Source organism: Cricetulus griseus, chromosome 3 (genome assembly GCF_003668045.3).
Source record: "Cricetulus griseus strain 17A/GY chromosome 3, alternate assembly CriGri-PICRH-1.0, whole genome shotgun sequence".
Classification (NCBI taxonomy): Eukaryota; Metazoa; Chordata; class Mammalia; order Rodentia; family Cricetidae; genus Cricetulus; species Cricetulus griseus.
In genome coordinates this window covers 37,670,265-37,693,944 of record NC_048596.1, presented here as the reverse complement: position 1 = coordinate 37,693,944, position 23,680 = coordinate 37,670,265, and the positions used below count along the sequence as shown (strand labels likewise).

The window sequence follows — 23,680 nt, the reverse complement described above, 5'->3', positions numbered from 1 at the left end:
ACTATGGCCCAAGCTTACTACTGCTACTGTGAGGAGACCACTTCACACACATAGAGAGGGGCTCTCTTCCAACAATGGCCACTTAACTGCCTCAACTACCTTTTGGTCTCATTTAATTTGTCTATTTAGATACCTTTCCCCTTCTAGCCATTAATTAGTGCAGAAAAAGGATGTTACAGATCATTAGGTTCAATCCCTCATGTTCCAGATGGAAGCCAGGGAGGATTATTAGCTGAGAGCAAGGTCACCTAGTCAGTTCTGTGCAGGCCCAGATGTCCCGATTCCCTGTTTTCCCAAACTGTGCTCTTTCTCATTTAGTGTCAAAAGCTACCCAGTGACCAATACACTGTTAACTTTTCATCTGCATTCTGAAAACAACTTATTTGTTATAAAATGTCAACAAATATGCCCCAATCACTACCATGGGAGGCAATGAAATTTGATAACAATGACAAGATGTAGGACTCAGAGCTGACCTTATGCAAAGTCTTCCTTGGGCATTTCTCCACCCAGGTTTGGGTGCTGAGTACTGGGTTTTTCTCAGGCTAACACCAGCTCCTGTGGACATGCTTTTCATTCTACAAATAGCCTGTGTCAGAACATAATTTCCCAACTCAAAAAAGAAGGAAGGAAGGAAGGGAGGAAGGAAGGAAGGAAGGAAATAGGCAGGCAGCCCTGATTTCTCTTATGGCCTCTCATCACAAGACCATACATAGTTGTGTGTATGTAGATATGTATGTGTATGTAAACACACACACACACACACACACACACACACACACACACACACACACACACACACTGCTTCTGATAACTAAGACCTTCACATAAAATGAGTTTGTATTAGATAATCAGATAGTCAAGGACCCACTTACAGGTACATTAATTTCCCATAAATAGCACTTCTCAATTAAGTTCAACTTACTTTCGAGGCTTGAGAATAAGGTGAAAAGGCAAAGAAAAACTTAAACTAGAATGGTAGACACATGCCTCCATTCTCTTGCCTGTGTGTGTGTCTTAAGGAACTGTGCCTCCCACCACTGTCTTCACCTTGTCTGTCTATATACAAGGAGTAACAGTAATATGTATTCAAGATGTATCTCAACAACCAAAAGCAAAAGAGTGCTGTTGGTTTATAACAGAGTTTTGAGCATCCTTGGTTTTCCAAACTCCTATCACCAACCATGGCCAATGCTTGGGGAACTCACTGATAAGAAGACATATAGCTGCATCTCAAGGGAAACACTAGCTAATTCAGCCTTCAAGTCCACAAATGTCTTTTTGGGTTTATCTCTTTGATATAAATTTTAATTTCTATCTAACTGCTTTCTTGTACTCAGGGTCCTCTAAGGGAGCAGAACTGACAGAAGAAATATATATGTTAAAGGGGGAGTTATTAGATTGTTTTACAGGATGTGATCTGGGTAGTTCAGCAATGGTTGTCTCACACTGGAGAGGGCAAGAATTGGGTAGTTGCTCAATATATAAAGCTGGATGTCCCAGTGGTCCCAATATGGAGCTCAAGGCCTGGAACATTCCTAGAGAGATGCTCAGTTTTGATCTACATTGGAACCCCAAAGATACTGTTCTCACATCAATGAAGGGCAGTCACTGGCAGGTGCTGTTCACAATTTAGCGTGGGTCTTCCTGCTTTAAATAATCTGATCAAGAAAATCTCTCACACAAGTGCTCAGAAGTTTGTTTTAGTTGATTCCAGATGCCATCAAATGGAGAAATCAAGACTAGCCACCACATTTATCTAGTACAATTTCCCCCCTTTGCCTTAGTCCACGGCATGTGAAGAAGACATTATTATGGAGCCTATTTCCCTGGTTAAAGTCAGTAGTGTCAAAGTGTTTCACTAAGGTATCCGTTACCAATTTATGAATAAATAGTGTTTCCTTCATATTGGTGCAAAGTGATATAGTAGCCACTGGTTGAGTTATGAGAAAATGAAGTGGACAGTCCAACACCATTACAACAGAAATGATGTTATCTAGAAATTAAAGTAACAATGGATCCCAAATAGTAAGGCTATCCCACTTTCTATTTTTTTCCCTGAAGTGGTAACATGAAGTTTAAATTTATATTATGAATACAGCTTTACTTTTATAAGCTGAGGCACATTATTTTGGTCCATTGAGCAAACTCATTCTTATTCATTGCCTTTTAAAGTTGACATTTAACTTCCACAGCTGTACAGCTAGCAAACAGCAAAAGAAATTTTAATATTCAAGAGAGAAGATTTCAAACTACCACACGATTCTACTGTGTGGCATCCTGTAATTAATACACGTTCAGTGAAAGGAAGAATTACATATGGAATTAGTTGAAGAGGGATGGAGCTGCACATATGTTTATTTCCTTGCTCATACTCACAAACCAAATTACACAAACAAGTAATTCTTGCAATTCAAACTAGTAAGTGTTGATTTCTAAAAGACTGGTCTTCAAAAGCACTTACTAAAATTGAAAACATTTGGATCCACAGGCCTTGAATCCCTAAATCAAATAAAATAGGAATTTGGCATTCCTTTTTGCAGTTGAACATTAGAAATAAACAATTTGCTGAAGATATAACTGTGTTACAGCTACAGCATATCAGGCTCTCCACATTGCAGAATCCAAGGGAATGGAGATGTGGCAGCCTTGCTCTTCAGAGCATGGAACTCAGAAAGATGGGATTTCCAAATCATTACACACAAAGATGAATAATGCTTAGACAGAAGAGGTTTGCAGTGCTATGGATATCCAACAGGAGGGACCGAACCAGGTCATGGGAATGAGGGGGACAGTGTAAGAAGGTTTTCAGGAAAAGATTGCATGACTTAAGAATCGGACATGCACATCAATCCTCCTTCCTCAAAGACTCCATTAAAACCTCCTAAATATGTATTCCTAAATACATAAATATATGTGTATATGCATACACAAATGCATATATATATACATACATATATACACATGTGTAAAAATGTATACATATATGTATACAGGTTATAGCAATTAATGAAAAAGAGGTTATGAATTTGAAAAGGAGCAAGAGGGGTACATGGAAGGGTCTGAGGGAGAAAGAGAAGGGGAGATGATGCAATTTTATTATAATGACAAATGAAAAACACTTGACAACAAATGAAAAACACTTTAAATGAAAAATACTTTAAAATTTTTATTTTTAGAACATTTTAGAAATTAGAGCCCACAAGAACACAGAAAGCAGAAGAAACGGGAGAGACAACCTTTAAGCACTCAAAAAAAGAGGGACCTGGCTTGGAAAAGTTAATCTGAAGTCAGCAATAGGAGTTGGGAGGAAATATTTGTTCAGTGGTAAAATTTAATCCCTGCCTCCCTCCCAAGTCACTGTAGGGTAACTGGCCCATCCCTCCTCAGCAGAAGACCCACTCACTAGAAAGGAGAAAGGAGAAAGTCTTTTACCAACAGTATAATCCTATGACTTTAAAGGGTGGACTTAGTAATGATGTCCCAGCATGATTACCTTTGCTTCAAGGACAAAGGCCTTTCACTCATCACCTGAAAGACTGGGAGCCTCAAGACTGGGAGCCTCCACCAGAGATCTGACTGATTTGAAAGAGTGATCTGCATAGTCCCTTCCTGTGAAGCTCCATGCCAGAAAGTCTCACGGCTTTGCATCCCACCACTGATCATGTCTATAAATGACCAAAGACTGATTACCAGCCTAGAAACATGCCTCCAGGATAGATAGACACCTCACAAGTGAAAAACTGGGGAAAGAAAAGGAAATCCTCTCGGAGAAAACAGAACATTGTGCAGGAGGAAGAAAAATCAAGAAAAATAGTTATTCCAGATGCAGAAAAAAAAATCCTGTGGGCATGAACTTGGGAAACAAAAGGTGAATTCAAAAGAAAGGACAGAAGGTGTTACAAAACAAAAGAAAAAGTAAGAGAGAGAAAAGGCCAAGAAAATCAGAGAACCCAGACAAGCAACTCCACATCCAAATAATGGCTTTGCAGACTAGAGCACAGAAGGGGAGAGATAAATCCCAAAATGCTCCTGATTTCAAGAAAATTTATAGAGCAAAGCATCCAGCAGAGTGGACATGAGGCCCACGTCAGCTACCATGGTGAGTCCTGTAATACATAACTGGACACTTAGAATCTCATCATGATCATGGCTGTTCTGGCAGAAGCTTCAACCCCACCCCTGGCATCCATCTACCCAAAGAGTCTGGAATGTTCTGGTAGAAGTTTCACCCCAGCCCCCTCCTCAATCTCTCTCCAATCCCTGCCTCATCTCAGAAAGCCCACCTAATGATGATCCCCTTCCCCGAGAGATACTCAAGACCACTCCCACAGGGTCCCCCAGAAAAAGTAGTTTTTCAGTCTCTCTTTCCCATCTCCTCTCTGAGGGGCTGGAAAATCATCTGAGAACATTGTATCCACTAAATGTGGGCTTTTTTTCTAATTCAGTTTGATTTGGTCGGATTTAGATTGCTGTGTCAATAGAGAAGCTTATTGGGGTGCAGAAAATTTTCAATAACCTCAAATAAAAACATTTCTTTACCCATAAAAATATCCATGTCTTGCTTGCTGTACAGTGGATTCTCACTGTTCACTGTCATGCTCTAGGACACTGCCACAAACACCCAAACACCGAATTAGAAAATACTGAACCATCATGAGAGGAGACATGAGGCCAGGTTCCTGCAAGCCTCCGGTACTCTGGTGTGTTTTGGTTTTGTTTTATCCAGTTTTCTTAGAGAAGGAGCCTTATTGTGTAGTCCAGATGGTCTGAAACATGCAATCCTCTTGCCTCAGTCTCACAATTGCCAAGATTACAGGTGTAAATGAAGTCCCTATAAGCCTCTGGTTATATTTGACCAACTGATCAACACACAACCTTATTTTGAGTGTCTCTGTTTAAGGAAATCTTATTTAGAATATATATGTGGTTCAGGTACCTTGAATTTAACCACCAATTACTCTGTAACTCTTGCCTGAATGAAGTTTCCTTCATGCCTGGATTTCCTTCCCTCCAAAGGCACACCACAGCTCTCTTGCAATTAAAAGGAAAACACCTCCCCGGCTTTACATTTAGGAAGCATTTGTAATGAGACTGACAGATTGCATAAAAGTTAGCAAAGCACAACATTTAGCAATCTATGGAAAGGACACACATTTATAGTGTAAAAGCTCTAACAGCAACACAGATCATCCTTTATTACCTCAGCTAGAAGGGTGTACAAAGGTGACTTGATTCTCACTCATGCCAAAGATGATTTCATCAGCTTTGTGTTGCAGGAATTATTTCAGAATCTGAGTCCCTTGCCTGGCTAGCTCAGTCAGTAGAGCATTAGACTCTTAATATCAAGGTCATGGATTCAGGTCCCACATTGGGCACCAAAATGTAATTGACAATTGTAATAGAGTTCATGAAAGCCCAGATAAAGGAAATTAGGTATTTATTGGGGAAATCACTCACAAATGACAAAGCAAAGTGGAGAACCACTGAGGTCTTCTGCCCTTAGCCACTGGATGCTGTCATCCAATTCTGATCACTACCCAAGAGCATGCAAGCACCTGCTCCCAGTCCATGCATGAGCACTGCCCCAAGGGGCCAGTCCTCAAAGACTATTGGCTGAAAGAATTCCCACAACAGCTTTGCATTTTTGTTTTGTTTTGTTTTTGCAGTGAGTGTTTGTCTGTTTCTGAGAAAAGTCTCACTATGTAACCCAAACTGTCCTGGAACTCATAACACATGCACCGCAGAATCCCAAGTGCTGGCAAAACAAGCATGTGCAATCCTGCCATCATTTAAAGATTGCAAGTGAATGTTAGAGAGTAGAAGAATTCACTAGTCCAAGCTGTTTTATTTGTTGTGGTCATTATTGTTAATTGATGCTTTCTAATTGATGTCCTCTTTATGTACAAAAGTCTTCTGTTAAAGGAAAGTAAAACGTCATGTAAAGGACATTTTGGTGACCTTGGGACATTCCTGACTTCAGTAAACAAAGCTGTTGAATCAACATTTTGTACATTCAGCAGCAGTTTAGGGACAACTTACGGTTTTCTCTGATCTGGTGGGGATCCCATAAAAGCATCCCGAAAGCCGATGGGAGGCAACTGAGGATCCCTGTAAGCAAGACAGTGTCTTTTAAGAAATACATCAGACTTCCACATTTGACATTTCAAAGCTATTCAGAACTAATTTGACGTCAATGGCTTCTAGAAAAATTTTTTAAAGTTTGTGGTATTTATATACTTTAAAAACTAAAATAAGCCAAGAGATTTTAATATTTTGTCATTACTTTGAAATGAACTTTCCAATAATTACAGAATAAAACAAAGATTACTCTATGTACTTCTCTGGAGAGGCATTTTGGCTGGTGTAGGGCAGCAGGTGTGGCTATACATAGCTGCTACCCTCAAGGACTCTGACTCTTTATGGAGAAATACACACAAAGAAATACCTGCAATGCCCCACGAATCAGACTTAAAAATATGCAGACTGCAAGAACAGCAGAGCAACTAATCTTGATCAATGACAACTTACCTAATTCTGACAGGCAAGCAATACTTCTAGGCATGTTTCAGACTTTCTTCTAAACTTTTAACAGCCCTCTGAAGTAAGCATTTAAATAATTCCCATTTATACAGGTACAAACAAGATCATAGATGCCAAATAAGTTTTATAAGTAAATTTTACAAGTGAGGCTCAAACCCAAACAATAGGCACCCTGAGCCAGAAGACTATATCAACAAAATGTGAGTTTTAGTTGAACCTTGAATAAATAAAACCTCCATTGGCAAATGATGGTGGGTGAAAAAATCCTTTTGCAAACAAGGTAGAGAATAAACAGAAAGCAAAACATTTGTGACCCAGTTCTTGGCACATGGCTGGGACTACTTGCCTCTTTCCAGTGAATATAAACCCTTCCTAAGAAGAACGAGTGATGAGCAAAGGGGTCCAGACCAGGCTGGTGAAACCCACAGAAACAGCTGACATGAACAACGGGGAGCTCTTGGTCGCCAGACTGATAGCTGAGATACCAGCATGGGACTGATCCAGACCCCAGGAACGTGGGTTTCGGTGAGGAGACCTCAGAAATCTACGGGACCTCCTGTAATAGTTCAGTACTTAACCCTAGCATAGGTGTAGACTTTGGGAGCCCAATCCACCTAGAGGGATACTCCCTGAGTACAGACACATGGGGGAGGGCCTAGGCCCTATCTCAAAGGATATGACAGACTCTGATGACACCCTATGGAAGACCTCACCCTCCCTGGGGATCAGAAAGTGTATGTGATAGGTATGGTTTTAGTTGAGGGGGTGGCAGGGGAGGGAGAGGGAACTGGGATTGACATGTAAAACAGTCTTGTTTCTAATTCAAATAAAAAAAATAATAGCAAAAAAAAAAAAAAAACCCTTCCTGAAATTTAGGTTCTACAAGCAAAAGAAGAGACAATGAATACCTTTCCAAAATCCCAGGGCATATTGTTTCCTTGTTTATTAAGGCCTTTTTCTTACTTTTCACCAAGTCTTTGTTTAACAAAGCCTGAGACATCTGGTCATGGCTTTCTGACATGCACCTCTGGAGAAATAGAAGCCACAAGCAAGAAAAATTAATTAATCACCAGCAAGGTCAGGCACTAAAATATTTCCCTACTAAGGCATATTCTGATTTTAATTACTGACTCAGTTGACATTTCAAACATAAAAAATAACTCATAGCTAATATTCCATCATAAGTATCCGAAAATAGCAATTCCTGTTTGTTGTTGGCAAATAATAAATTTGTTTCTCCCATAAAATTGGAAGTGCTCATTCAACTAGGTACTAACTCTTCCAAGTTCTCCACTTTTTAACACTTTCAGGGTTGGCATATTTTTTATCTTCCCTAAAGAAACCCTAAAGGTCTTCAAGGTCTCAAAAATCATTATCATCATGTTCCATGTTGTCCATTCTCTACCAAAGAGTAATTCATGGCTCATCAATCAATTATTACTATGGGGGATCATCTGAAAATTATAAGACATAGTTAGACCATGTGCAGAAGCATGGTGAGCAGCATCTAGAGGACCTTAGAAATGGAAGTTCTTGTTCCTAAGATCTGGAAGACTATGGTGAGCTAAGGATTCAGTATTGTTACCATAGAAACTTAGATGATCAGGACTCTGGAGGCCCTGAACAGAGAAACAGAATTTATCACCAAGAATTTATTACCTTATTTTCCTAACCCAGAAGACTAGATTTCCCAAGACAACCAGTCAAACTCCAGAATACATTATACCGCAAAGAATTTGTGTAGCACAAATAATAAAAACCCAGAGACAGATATTGGGGTTCAAGCTGAAGATCAGAAAAGCAAAGCAGCCAACCATTAGAGAGTTCTTACCCCTACCAAGGCTGGGGTGATCCTGTCCTCCACATGACTGCAGACTGACTGACTCCTGTCTCCTCCCATCTTATATTCCTCTCTAGTGCTGGTATTAAAGGTGTACACCACCACCGAACGGCCTCTATTGCTAACTAGATTGACTAGTGTGGCTAGCTTTGCACTCTGATCTTCAGGCAAGCTTTATTTGTTAGATCATAAACAAAATAATACAAGCTTGTTTATAAAAATCATTGTTTAAAAAGAGTGGGGCGGGGGAGCCAATCTTGGGAAACCTTAATCTTTCACTGCAAGATTATCATAGCTATAGCCAAAGGCTTCTGTAAATTTTGGTTATCACGGGCTCTGCTGTAGCTACTCAAGGCAATTTTAACCAGTGTCTCTGGTTTTGGTCCTCCGATCTAGGCCATGGCTCTCTAAGTTCTTGGCTTCCCTGACCACTGATCTCAGAAAACCACAACCTCCTGAATCACATGACCTCCCCAACATTACTTTCTCTTCTCTAATCCATATGCCATTATCTTGTTTTTTGGTTTTTGGTTTTTGTTCTTGGATTTTCCTGCTCACAAGTCAGGAACAAGGAAACCTAGTTTAGGCCTTGTATATTGTAACAAAAGAAGAAATCTTTAAAAGTCTCTTGTGGGTGAGTTAGAAGTCATCATTTTGTTTGATGGTATAAGATTTTAAAAATTAACTTTCCAGTCCTCTGAGGGCTATATGAAGCAAAGGTGTTTCTTGGCATGGGAAGTTTCACCAAGACTGCACACCAGAGTTAGAATATGGCAAGTGGTGGACAAAGAGGTAAAGAAGCTATCTGGACACAGAGCCTACTCAAAGCTCCTGTGTAAGTGAGGCAAATGTTACCTACTGACATTAGGTCTTGCTTCTTCCTCTTGAATAGTAGAATCTCCATTTCTGCTGGACTCATGGTGCTATGGACTACATTTTCTAGCCTCCCTTCACATTTATACAGTTTATACACTGCATTAGTGGAAGTCATTTACACAGCTTCCTGGGAAAACCTTTTATATTCCTGTTCCCACTACACAGAAGGTAAGTGTTGTAATTGGTATCCAGCAGCCATTCTGGATCTTAACCAAGTAATCGCAGAGAACAGAGAAGAAAGCTATGAGGAAAGATCTCTTGGGACCATCTGTGACACTTCCATACTAGTTCTTGTCTGCTATCCCCAGACTTTTTACGTGAGAAAATAAAATCTTATATGAACAGTCTTTGTTGATTTCTGGGTGGATGCTCATAGCCAAATGTAATCCTAAACCATCTTAATGTGAAGAATCACATTATAACCTGATATAAGCACAATTCATAAAAGCACTTCCATATGTTCAAAAGTATATATATATATATATATATATATATATATATATATATATCAAACTGGAGATTGGCAATTTGATGCATGAGATAGCTAAATTAACACAGCACAAACTCACAGGATAATCACTACAATTTCCATTTGATTTGCATAATAAAGTATAGCTTGAGTCAAGTGATATTATTTTTTCAAAATCAAATGTTTACAAGAAGCTCATTTCAAAATATCATAAATATTTCCTGTTTTCTTTAGAGTCAATTTTTTTAAAGATCCCCCATTTCTAAATTTCCAGAATAAACTCACCCATGTATGCTGCATTTAAGAAAACTCATTAGACACAAAGTCTGTGTAACAGGTTAGAGGGATTGGGGAGGTCTACGTATGACATCCCCATACATTACACACTTAAGGGGAGCCAGCATCCTGCTCAGTGTGCAGAAACTCCTCCACTGGTTGTTCTTCTTGGTTCCTATAGGGCCTGGAAAAACTGACTCCTCTGAAGGAAGTACAAATAATTCCCAAGTCAAGTTTTTCCCTCTGATGACACAAGCTGCTTCCAGAAGTTTCTAGCCTGTACTCTTTTGGCAAGTATGTGTGAAAACCCAACCTGCAAGGAACACTCACATTCCCTAAGTTATACCCTTAAGGCCCTAACTGAAAATCCACTCTTTCAGATGTGCTCACTACCTTCACCCTCTTTCCAGACAGTTTCTCCACCCTCAAACTTGTGGCCAGTTCTTTTCAATTACTTTTTGTTTATTTTCAAATCCTCTGGGTGAATAAGAGAACAGAACATGGAAATCTAGTTATTGCCCAAATGCTTTTCATGGTCTACATGAGCAGCATGTCACCTCTGGAATAAAGATGAGATCTTAGCTCTTTGACCAGTAATGAAGGCTGTTTTATTTAAGCCTGTTAAATAGTACTTTTAATCAAGGATGAAGTTTTTTTGCATCATTGCCAAAAAAAAAAATCATCAGATAAAACAAAGACATTGTAAAAAGTTCTCTATTGAAAAATCATCAGCTATTTCATCCCAGTATTCCCAGACTTTATTTTAATCCTGCTGTACCCTCCATGAGCCCACCTCCCATTCCACTTCCATTCCTTGGGGACTCTGCCTCTTGGTGTGGACCCAGGATCCCACGAGTTCTTTCTTGCTGCCCCTCTCAACCTTGACTTCTAGCCCATCTCCATTCCTTTATATCATTTAAAGACCTGAAGAGACATTCTCTGCCAGGTACCACACAGCCAGCCATCACATTTGCCTATGATCCAAAGTGGGCAATGACAACAAAAGAATAGAACATCCACCCAACAAAGACAAGACCAGAGACCTACATCAAGAAACACCTCAAATATAGCGACAGACGCTTAGATCCCAGGACAAAAAAATACAAACATTAACAACCAAGACAATATGTCTCTTCAAGAAGACAACAACCCTACTGCAATAGGATAAGAGAAAAGCAGTGCAGCTGAAGCATAAGACAAGTACTCTGAAATAACAATTACACATTTATTCAAGGACTTCAAAGATAATATTCAGTGCCTTAATAAGGTCATGAAAATGCACACTGCTGAATGAAATAATGAAAACATTCCAAGACATGAAAGTATAATTCATAAAGAAATAGAATCATTAAAGAAAACTCAAACTGAAATAAAAAAATGGAAATGAAAACTTAGCATGTCAAATAAAAACCTCAGAGATAAGCTCATCAACACATTACAAGGCATGGGAGATTTCCAGGTCCTGTAGACAAAGCAGAAGAAAAAGATATCTCATTCAAAGAAAATGTTAAATCTAAAAAGAAATTTGGGCAGTAAACATTCAGAAAATCTGGGACACTATAAAAAAAGACCAAACCTATGCATAATAGGGTAGAAGAAAGAGAAGAAACATAGGTCGAAGGCACAGAATAAAGTTTTAAAAAATAGTTTCTCCAATCAAAGAAAGAAAAGCCTATTGAGGTACAAATGAACATCATATAAGATGAGAAACAATATTCCCTACAACACATAATAGCTAAATACTAAATGCTCAAAACAAAGAAAGGATATTGTGAAAGTGAGAAAGACCAAATTACATATGAAGGCAGTCACATTAGAATAACACCTGACTTTTCAATGGAAATTCTGAATGCCAGAAGGGCCTAGACAGATCTCTACAAACTCAAGAGACAGCAGATGCCAGCTCAGACTACTATAACCAGCAAAACTGTCAATCAAAACAGATGAAGAAAGAAAGACCCCTTATAATTAAAAAACAAATTTAAGCAGGATTTATCTACAAATTCATCTCTACAGTAGTCACTAGAAGGGAAATTTTGGTTAAATATACCTAAGAGGACACAGAAATAAATAATCCCTGAACACTGAATCAAAAGAGGAGGGGGAAATCCATACAATAACAACAAAACAGAAATCAATAATGTTTAGCTCATTGATAACTCAATATTAATGGTCTCAATTCCCCCCCCCCAAGATAAAGAGACATACTGACAGATTGTATTAGAAAACAGGATCCATCTTTTTCTGATCAAAGAAAGACACTTCAGCATCAAGGATATACATCACCTTAAGGTAAAAGAATGGAAAAATGTATTCCAAGCAAATGGACCCATGAAGCAAGCAGTTGTCCCCATTTTACATTTGGAGAAATAGATATCAAACCAAAATTACTCAAAAGAGATAGAGACAAAAAGATATCGTAATTCTAAACATTAATGTTCATAACATAATGACAGCCAAGTCCATAAAAAAAACACCATATATTGTTCCTCACATAGTGATGGCAAGAGACTTTAATATAAGTGGACAGTCAGCCAGACAAAAACTAAACCAAGAAATACAAGAGTTAAATAATGGCATAAACCAAATGGACTTAACAGAGACCTAATATGGAACATTCCACCCAAACACCAAAGAATATAGTTTCTTTTAAGTAGTTCATGGAACTTTCTCCAAAATTGACCACCTATTTAGACACAGAAAAGTATTAACATACAAGAAAACTGAAACAACACTCTGCATCCTTTCTGACCACCATAAATTAAAGCTGGATAACAACAACAAAAGAAACAAAAAGTATACAAATTCACTCTAGAAGGAAATTGGGTCAAGACAGAAATCAAGAAGAAAATTAAAAACATTTTAGAACTGAATGAAAATGGAAACCCAACATACCCAAATCTTTGGAAGACGATGAGGGCAGTTATAATAATAGGCAAGTTCACAGCACTAAAAGCCTACATTAAAAAAAAACTGGAGAGATTTCATACTGGCCACTTGAGGACACACCTGAGGCTCTAGAACAACAAAAAGAAATAATACCCAAAAGAGTAGATAGAAATAAATAATCAGACTCAGGGGTGAAATCAATGAGACAGAAACAAATAAATAAAAACAAAACAAACAAAAGAAATGAAGAATTGGTTCTTTGTGAAAATCAACAAGATTGGTAAAACATTAGCCAAGTTAACCAAAAGAAAAAATTAGATATGAAAAGAGGATATTACAACAGAAACCAAGGAAATCCAGAGCATCATGAGGACGTACTATATTCATAATAGCCAGAAATTGGAAACAGACTACATACCCATCAACCAGCAAACAGATAATGAAAATGTGATACACGTATGCAAATGAGAGAATTCTAAACAGAAGAATCTCAAGTGGATGAAAGACATTTAAGGAATTGCTCAACATCCTTAGTCATCAGGGAAATGCAAATCAAATAACTCAAAAATCATCTTACACCTGTTGGAATGGCTAAGATAAAAAAAAAAGCTTATATTAGCGTGGATGTAGAGTAAGGGGAACACTCCTCCATTGCTGGTGGGAGTGAAAACTTGTAGAGCCACTCTGGAAATCAGTATGGTGATTTCTCAGAAAATGGGGAATCAATCTACCTCAAATCCCAGCAATATCCTCTTGGTTATATACCCAATATATGCTCAATTGTACCATAAGGACACTTGCTCAACGATGCTCATTGCAGCATAATTCATAATAGCCAGAACCTGTAAACAACCTAGATGCCTCTGTACTGAAGAATGGATAAAGAAAAATGTGGTACATTTACACAATGGAGTGTAACAAGAGTTATAATAGGTCTTAATAATAAAAGCCCAGAGTCAGATGAGGGGCAAAAGCTGAACGATCAGAGAGATGAAGAAGCACACCACAGCCACACCTTACCTCACCAACTTTCCAGCTGAAAATAGTGAGATACTGTTTACTCCTGCCTCTAATCCTTTCTCTGTCCAGTCATCTCACTTCCTGTCTGTCTGTTAACTACTGGGAATCTCCACCCTCTGATCTTCAGACAGGCTGTATTTGTACAAACAAGGTATCACCACAACAGAGTGTTACTCAGCAGTAAAAAAACAATAGCATCATGAAATTTGCAGGTAAATGAATGGAACTAGAAAAACATCATCTTGAATGAGGTAACCCAGACCCAGAAAGACAGACACTATATGTACTCACTCATAAGTAGGTATTAGATGTAAAGCAAAGTGTAAACAGGCTACAATCCACAACCTCAGAGAAGCTATGTAAAAAGGAGGACCCTAAGAAAGACACACATGGGGAGCCCCAGGAAGAAGTAATAGTTAAGAGCTCCTGGGTAAACTGGGAGGGGGGTATAAGGGGATGGGATGAGAATGGGAGCATGAGGAATTAAGTTGGGGAGGGACAGAGAGGGAGAACAATGAAAGAGATTTCTTGATAGAGGGAGCCATAATGGGTTAGGGAGAAACCCTAGGGAAGTTCCCAGGAATCCAAAAGGATGACCCCAGTTAAGAATTCTAGAAATAGTAGAGAAGGTGCCTGAACTGGCCTTCTCCTGGAATTAGATTGGTGACTACCCTAATTGTCATCATAGAACCTTCATCCAGTAAACCAATGGAGGCAGATAGAGATCCACAGCCAAGCACTGGGATGAGCTCCTGGAGTTCAGCTGAAGAGAGGGAGGAAGGATCATATGAACAATGGGGGTCCAAGATCATGATGGGGAAACCCACAGAGACAGCTGACCAGAGCTAGTGAGAGCTCATGGACTCTGGACTGACAGCTGGGGAACCTGCATGAGATTGAACTAGGCCCTCTGAATGTGGGCTAAAGTTTGTGACTTGGTCTGTTTGAAGGGGCTCCTGGAAGTGGAACCAGTATTTATCTCTGGTGCACGAGCTAGCTTTTTGAAGCCCATTCCCAATGGCAGGATACCTTGCTCAGCCTTGATGCAGTGGAGAGGAACTTGGTCCTGTCTCAACTTGATATGCCAGGCTTAGTTGACTCCCCATTGGAGGCCTTGCCCTCTCTGAGGAGTGAATGGGGGGATGGGAGGGAAGAGGAACAATGGTTTGTATGTAAAATGAATAAAAACTTTTAAAAATCAATTAAAAGTGAAATTTACAGGCAAATGAATGGAGCTAAAAATAATCATCTTGAATGAAGTGACCTAAACCCTAAAAGACAATTATCGCATGTTTTCTCTTGTATGTAGATATTAACTTATAAGCTTTCGATGTGTGTGCTACAATCTGAATAACCACAGAGCTCAGGTACCTAGTAAGGGATGAGGTGGGAGGAGAGAATCTCCCTAACAAGGAAAATTAATATATAATGTTGTGGAGTGATAAAGGTAAAACCAGAAAAGCAGGATTAACTAGGGAAGATGGGAAAGAAGGGTAAAGAAGGAAATATAGGGAGGGACAACGGACACTGAAGGACATTTGGAAAAAATATGGAAAACTACCATTGTGCATGCTTCTTAAAACATATACATATATGGAAGGAATCTAAATTGAGTCACCAAATAATAGGGAATAAAATGCACCAACTAGACATCTCATGCCACCAAGTAAAACCTCCTGTTCCAGGAATGTGTTACTATGGTCTCCCTCATGGAACTCCAAAACATCACAAGTTATTGCTTAGGCTACTGGTTGCTCTCCACAACTGATGGTAAGGCCCTATTGCCGAACACAATTTGTATGTCACTGGACACAGAGAAATCAAGTTAATATCCAACTAGAAGCTTTATCCCTACTGACTTGTGCTCATGGTACTGGAAGTTACTCTTCACACTACTGGAGGAAAAAGATGATCATTAACCCAGCTACAAACCCTAAAACCTACAACTGACCTACCTGCAAGACATGCTGGTAAAACTGGGGCACAAATTTTATGGTAGTAACCAACAGCCTTTTTATTGGCTTTAAGGCTCAGTCCATGAGGTAAAACCCATACTGCTAAAGGGGCCAAGATCCTAAGATTAGATAGGTCATGGGCATAAAGGTAGTTCCATTACTATTATTCTGCTGAAGGAACATAGCAATAAAATGATTCCTAATAATATTCAGCTATACCCACAGATCAGTGCCTTGCCCAACCCTCCTCAGAGAAGCTTCTTGCAGTATATAGGGATTAACACAGAGACCCTGATGGGGGAGGTCCTTCTGTGTATGTTTGTCTTATTGGTTGATAAATAAAGTACTGTTGGACAATAGGAGAGCAAGTTAGGTGGGACTAGGAGTAGAGGAGGATTCTGGAAAATGTAGTAAGAGAAGGAGTCGCCATGTGATCGTCAGGGCAACAGGACTCATTCCACCAGCATCCTCAATAATTTTTATAAAATATATAGATTAATAATTATGGTTGATACTTAAGACAGAGATAGCAGATAAGAAATCCAAGTCATTGGCCAGCAGCATTGTACCTAGTATAAGTTACTAGGGACCTTAACGTGGTGGTGGGGCTCGGGTAAACTGGCTGAAAGAGTTATTGATACAAGACCCACAACTGGACAATGTGAAGACAGTGCAAGACTTTGGAGCAGTCAATCATAAATAGGATGTCTTCATCAAACTCCTCCCCTCAAGTCCCAGGGATCTATAGAAGGCAAAAAGACTGTAAAAGCCAGACAGAGGTCATGAATGACTCCAAGGAAACAGTGTCTTCTAGGCCCAATAGGGCTGATCTATATCTGACTCACAGAGACTGTAGCAGCATGCCCAATACTTGAGCAAGTTCAAGCCACACAGGGTCCCATTACTAAGAAAGGGAAGTGGACACAGGCTCCCACCCCTAACCAAGAACCTATCTGCAACCAACACCTGCTGGAAAAGGGAAAACCACATTTCTCCAACAGTTTCCCTAGGTATATTAGTCACAATTCAGGGTAGGTCTCACGCACAGGAGTAGTTGGTCAATGAAAAAATAAACACAACGGCATTTTGTGAACTTTTTCAGTTTTCTGTAGTATGGCATTCTTTTGTCTTATTGCTCTTTTTGCCTACTTGTACTGATTTTAGTTTTTGTGTTTCATAGTTTGATCTGCTTAATTTTGGGTTTTTCTTGTTGTTTTCAATTTTTTCCTTGTGGTTTCTGTTTATTTGCTTGCTTGTTTTTTTAGAGCGAGCACACACAAAGCTGGATGGAGTGTGAAGAATCTGGCAGGAGTTAGGGGAGAGAAAACGTATTAAAGTATATTGAATAAAATACTTTTAATTAAAAAGAAGTTGAAATGGAAAAATACAACCTGCTTCATCTATTTAAAAAATAAAGCTGCTGGTGGTGGCTCACGCCTTAATCCTAGCTCTGAGGAGGCAGAGGCAGGCAGATCTCTGTGAGTTCAGGACCAGATCTACAAAGCAAGTTCTGGGACGGCCAAAGCTATACAAAAAAACTCTCTCCCAAGAAAACAAAAATAACAATAATAATAATAAATAAATAACAATATATCATCATAAAGGTCATTCTTGTTTCTCAACAGTTGTGCTGTCCTTGGAGACACCAGCTCTGTTTCCACCTCTAGCTTTACTCAGAATCTAGAGGATCCAGAGAGGTCCCCACAAATAAAACCAGCATTGCTTTGAACAAATAGGCCTCATAGAATACAATCAGAAAAACAATAGTTTCATTTCCCCTGCTCCCTGTTAAAGCAAGCTATTCTAAGATTTTGTATGTTTGTTTTGTTGTTTTCTTGTCCCTAAAAGAAATAAATCCTGGGTAATCTCTTGTTTGTTCTCTGATTGTCCTGACACACAGCAGAGCCATTTCCTATCATGAAATAGTCTTGGTTAAGTGACTGACAGTAGGCAATCACAAAAGTACCTTCTAGTTGTTCAGGTGTCTGGAGTGGGGTAGTGGAGCAGGTAGGAAGATAGAAAATCAGTTCCCTGTGCTTCATCTTCTGATCCCCATCTGCAGTCTTTTCTAGACCCAGAGTGAGCTATATTGCTTCACAGAGAAAGGTTTGGCCTTACACAAAATTCATTACTTTGACATGATATTCTAATTACAGGAACACAGCCAATAGGCTTTTTATGATCTCACCATAAAATTGATGGTACTTGTACCGGGTACTATTTTACATATATGCAGTGGAATTTTATTCAGCCATAAAGAAAAATGAAAGTAGCCAGGAACTGGATGGAACTGAAAAATATTGTAATTAAGCAATGCTACCCATGCTCAGAAAGACAAATGCCATATGTTCTCTCTCATATGCAGATTCCAGCCTGCAACTGTTAAATATTTATACATAGGTGGGAGTAAATATATAAAGGCCAGGAGACTAGAAAGGAGCCCATGGAATTATAAAGAAAAGAGGAATTTGGAGGAAAGGGTTAGGGAAGACAATAGAACTAAGTGGGAAAGGAAACAATCGGGCAAAAGGGAAGAGAGGAGAAGATGACAGAGAAATGAAGAGACATGGTGGGATGCGGACAGAATCAACCAAAATTAAGTATGTGTGAAAATTCCATATGTAGCCAGGTGGTGGTAGCACATGCCTTTAGTCCCTGCAGGAGGAAGGCAGAGGCAGGGAGATCTCTATGAGTGTGAGGTCAGCCTGGTCAACAAAGCTCCAGAACAGGCTCCAAAGTTACACATAGAAACACTGTCTCGAAAAACAAAACAAAAAAGAAAATGCCATATGTAAACCTGATACTTTAGGGTTTTTATTTTTTTAAATATTTATTGTTATAAGTGTTTTGCTTACACTTGTCTATGCACCACATGTGTGCCTGGAGCCTGTGGAGATTAGAAGCAGACAATGGATCCCCTAGAACTTGAGTTCCAGAAAGTTGTGAGCTGTCATGTGGGGTACTGGGAATTGAACGCGGTCCAGCAAGTGATTTTTACCACTGAGCAATCTCTCCAGTTGTTGCTTTATAAGTTAATTTTAAAAATGAAATAGAGAAAATAAGTATTAAGGATAAATTATGACCTACTTTGGGTAGACACCTACCTACCCAAATGAAAGAAAGTTGAGGGTGAAACAACGGTGAGTTGAATTTTTAACTTAAATTTTCAAGACTTCCATATACGAGTATTATACTTGTATCATTCCTAGCCCCCTTTCCCCTCTGGGGCTCCTTCCATGTCATCCCACCTCTCAAATTCACAACTTTTTCCAAGCATAATGAAGAGGTTACTTCCACAAAGCCATGTGTGTGCATGTTCCACCATGTATGTATGTATGTCTGTGACCATACCATTTAATTCCTATTAATAAAATGTGACTACTATACCTGCTTAAACAAACTGATAGACATAAAAAAAACTAGTTCATGCCAGTGCTAAATTAAGGCATGGTGACTGGTGCACAAATGGAAAACCAAAGGGGAGTGATATGATCTAAATGGTCTGTGTCCTGTTTTCATTCCTGTCCCCAATCCTTAGAAATTGCACAGAAGATACCTGGTAGAAGAAATAAACCACCACATGAAGCAGAAATCAGGCTAGGACCACTCAATGGACCAAAATGTATATAGAACTCCTCAAAGAGGAAAGGCAGATGCAGCTGTTCTGATGCTAGGAAGGATGGTCCAAAGGAGTTCTCGGGAAGGATGCATGGAAGGCTGCTATCAGCTTCACATTAGGAAGATGCAGAGGTAGGAAACAAGAAGTGGCCCTGGCTCAGCAGCCCACTCCCTAGTGCCTTCCTTTATAACGGCACTTCAAGTGATTTATCTGTAAGATTCTAAATATCCTCCAGATATTTAGGCAGGACGACAAGAGGCATCTTGTTACAGGTATTTGATCACACTGTGAAATGAAGACTGTATTAAAATCAATCTTGGATTAAGGGGCAGAGTCAGCAGTTAGTTGACAGGAATTAACCATAGAGAATATGAAAGAACTAGGAATATGGAGAGAGGTGGGCAGGAAGGAGGAGGGAGGGGGATTTGGAGTTTCACAGTCTTTTTTTGGTGGGGGGGATGGCTGGAGAGATGCTTGCTTGGTGGTTCTCTGGCCGGAAGGGAAGGTCACCTTGTTGCTGCCCCACCTCTCTGAGCTACAGGTATTCACCCCAACGTCTGACTCCTGAGTCTTTATTGGTAAATAGAACAATAAAAAAAATAAACAGTTAGAAACACCACTTGATGCTTAAGGTGGGGGAAAGGCAACTTCTGATTGGTTTAATACAGAGCTGAAAGGCCAATAATTAGGCAGGAGAGGACAGGCGGGGCCTTCTGGAGAGAGGTAAGAACTCTCTGAGGAATTCCCATGGAGACATGGAGAAAGTTGGAATACAGTACTGAGAAGAGGTAATGAGCCACTTGGCAGGACATAAATGAATAAATATAGGTTAATTTAAGTTTTTAAGAGCTAGTTGGATATCTGTAACTGCAGCTCCAGGGGATCTAACACCCTCACATAGACATGCATGCAGGCAAAACACCAATGCACATAAAATAAAAATAAATAAATAATTTAAAAGAAATTAAAAAGCTGGTTGGGAACAAGCCTAACCAAAGGCCAAGCTTTCATACTTAATAAGAAGCCTCTGTGTCATTATTTGGAAGTTGGTGGTCCAAAGAAAGTTCAACTATAGCATCTTTAAGATCACACTGTCAAATTACCATCTGCTAAATCAGAGTCATCTTTAAGATCACACTGTCAAATTACCATCTACTAAGTCAAAGGCAAATATCTAAACTAACAAAGTGAGCCATACTGGAATGTCTGAGATCTGGTGGAATTATTTCCTCTTATTTCTCCTTTTGGGTCATTAACTTTTAATGCCATGTTTTCCACCAACATAGTTCATATTTAGGCATATTAGTTATTCTTTTTAAAGTCTTCAATGTTTTTATCACACAAATACTAATTGTATGAATTCATAGGCTGTGATGTTTCAACATACTGCATTGTGCAATGACCAAATCTGCATAATTGTTATATCCATTACCTCAAATGTTTACCATATCTTTAAAGACTAATAAAACCTTCTCTTCTTATCTATTTCAAAAGTCCATTGCTATGAACTACAGCTTTGGTGCTGTGCAACAGAATAGCAGTACTCATTCCCCTACCTACTTTGTACTAGCTACTCCCTTTCTCTACTCCCTCCCACTCCCCCCTTCCCTCTCCAAACCTCTGGTAACAAGTGTCTTACTCTCTCCTTCAACTTTATTCAAATAAGAACTTTAGTCCAAGGAGAGCCAAAAAATCATTGCTTAAGAAGTTGTCTATTTATCCAGTAGCTCCCACCTCACTGACAGAGATAGCTTACCAGGTAAAAGCATGTGTGCACATGCTTGTGTGTGTGTTCACATACACTAGTAATTATAATAATAACAATAAAAGATGAAGAGGATGATGCTTCTATACATAGTTATTTAATATAGTCCTTCCTTCCAGTCTCCCTTCCTTCCTTGCTTTCTTCCTCCCTTCCACAAATATGTATTGAGTACAAACTATGTGCTAGGCACTGCTCTAGGAATTGGGGCTCTAACAAGAACCAAAACAGACCAAAGATTCTACATTTATAGAGCTTGTACTCTCGTAGAGGGAGACAGACGAGAGCTAAGTCTGAAATGTGTTGGGTGCAAAGAAACCCAAAGTGAGGACAGAGAATAGAGAGGGTTCAGAGACTGTAATTGGTCAGCAGTTACACTGAGTAAGCAGGACTTCTCCCTGGCAACAACTAGAAAACAATCATCTTTCCTCCTCCAGCCACTGCCCCTGCTCAGTCATTTGGAGGGGCTGGTCCTTTCTTGTGCATGGTGAAATATAAAACTAGCCCCAGGCCTTTTCTGTTTAGCTGCTCTGGCTGTTTTTTTTTTTTTTCCCCAAGAAGAATCTTGCTGGGTAGGTTGCATACTCAGTCCCTTACACAAAGGCTACACTGCATTTAAAGTTGAAGAATCTTTGCCTTGGGCTTGCTTTGGCTTGATTGACTTCAATGTTAATAGGGGGCACAGTTGTCTTTCTGCACTCTTGGAATTGGTTACTACTCTCCAGACCTCTCTTGTCTGGGTGGGGGTGAGAGGGTGCTGATGCAAGGGAATCAGGATGTGGGGCAGGAGAGAGGCAGACATAAAAAGGGTAGGATGCAATTCGGTTCTTGCTTCCTCTGGGTATGTCTATGTTTCACCACCCATTCCTGACATTTATGGATATTCAAGGATGACCTTCTTGGGATGCTGCTGTCTCTTTAAGATCCTCTCTGAGAAGAATAAAAGGTGCATCTCATGATGTGGATGACTTCGGCTGTATTTTAATATGCTGCTCCAAATGTCATGAATTTGGGGTGCAAAGAAGACAGGAGGAGTTGGAGATGGGAGAGGGGATGAAAATTATGCCCATGCAGTACCTCTGTGCCAAGTTCTGAGAAAATGTAAATGAAATAACATCCTGCTTCAACCATGGGAATTTAGGTGGTCTTCCTCCCATCCCACATGAGGACAGGCTCTGAAATGACCACATGTCATCTTTTCCTTCCTTGTGGCACACACTTGATTCACAAAAACCACTTCTTGGCCTAAGGACATCCTTGCTCCACGCCTGGCAGTCACATAGCCATCTCCCTCGTTCTCTTCTGTTCTTTAGGTAGATCACCAGAGCTTTGTGTCTATAATTGCACATCATCCAAGGAGCTTCACAGATGCAAGGTAGAGCACAGCCTCCCTCAAACTCTCAAACTCCTCCTTGGATCCCAAGCTTCTTATACCATTCTTATGAATGGGGGTCTAATGCTACCATCTTATATGAGGACCTTGCACATCTAAGTTCATGCTTTGCTTCAGTTTGTGAAACTTCGTTTTTGCTATTTAGAACCTTAGCCAAAATATAGACAGAGCCATACAAATAAATGATGCCCACAGTAATCCAGAGAATTCAAGCATATGGACTTTTAACTAGCTAAACAGAAATACTATTGGGCATAAGAGACATCCACTCAGCAAACATCTTGCAAAAAAAGGGAAAATGCTAAGAAAGCATTCTTGGGATGAAACAGATGGGAAAGAGCTAGCCAGCATGTTTGCACACATAACTCAAGGGAAGGGGACAAAGCTCAAGTTCAGACACAGAACATCAAGGTCCCAACACATAGTGGTGTGTGGGGGTGGGGTGGGGGGTGTCACTATATATATGATATGATAGATGACAGACAGATAGATCTCACACAGTGAGATAAATAATAAACACAGTGAAATGTTTATTATTTCAAGAAAAACTACAGAATAGTTAGGATGCAGTGTATGGGGATCAATAAGCTATTTGACTCATTGTGGAACACTGTGGCAAATGCAAGTGGCAGCTTGAAAGGGTATTTCTGTTTTGGGAGCCATAATAGAGGACCAATAAGCAGAAGTGGAATGTTGGGCCTAAAAAGACCCAGACGCAAGGCCTAGTGGAATTTGCTGAGCCTGGCTAGAGTTTGGGGACCTGACTCAGCAAAACTGCCTCTGCCCACCTGCTGCTGGTGTGGTGAGATATTATTGGCCCTTACATCTTACTCCATCCTGAGGTCCCCACCCACTTCCTCAACTCTATATAAGTGAACGTCTGTTACAATAAAGCGAGACTCTGCTTTGACAGGATTCCACGACTCAGTGTGGTTCTCTCCGGTGATTGACTTTTTCCAAGCATTGCTGCTGGAGCAGATTAGTGATTCAACCACCACCCTTAGAAAGAATTTAGACATGCATATTGTTAGTAAAGTC

At 39.7% G+C, this 23,680-nt stretch overlaps 1 protein-coding gene across 1 annotated transcript in view; it reads right to left on the bottom strand.

The window, feature by feature from the left end:
* LOC100770890 (protein C9orf135 homolog) overlaps positions 1 to 23,680 on the bottom strand; it is a 103,814-nt gene that overhangs the window by 32,617 nt on the left and 47,517 nt on the right. The window contains exons 3-4 of the mRNA XM_027406512.2: positions 7,452 to 7,570; positions 6,043 to 6,111 (exon numbers count right to left, since the gene is read on the bottom strand). Coding sequence (XP_027262313.1) covers positions 6,043 to 6,111; positions 7,452 to 7,570 — 188 coding nt within the window. The remainder of the gene's footprint in view (positions 1 to 6,042; positions 6,112 to 7,451; positions 7,571 to 23,680) is intronic.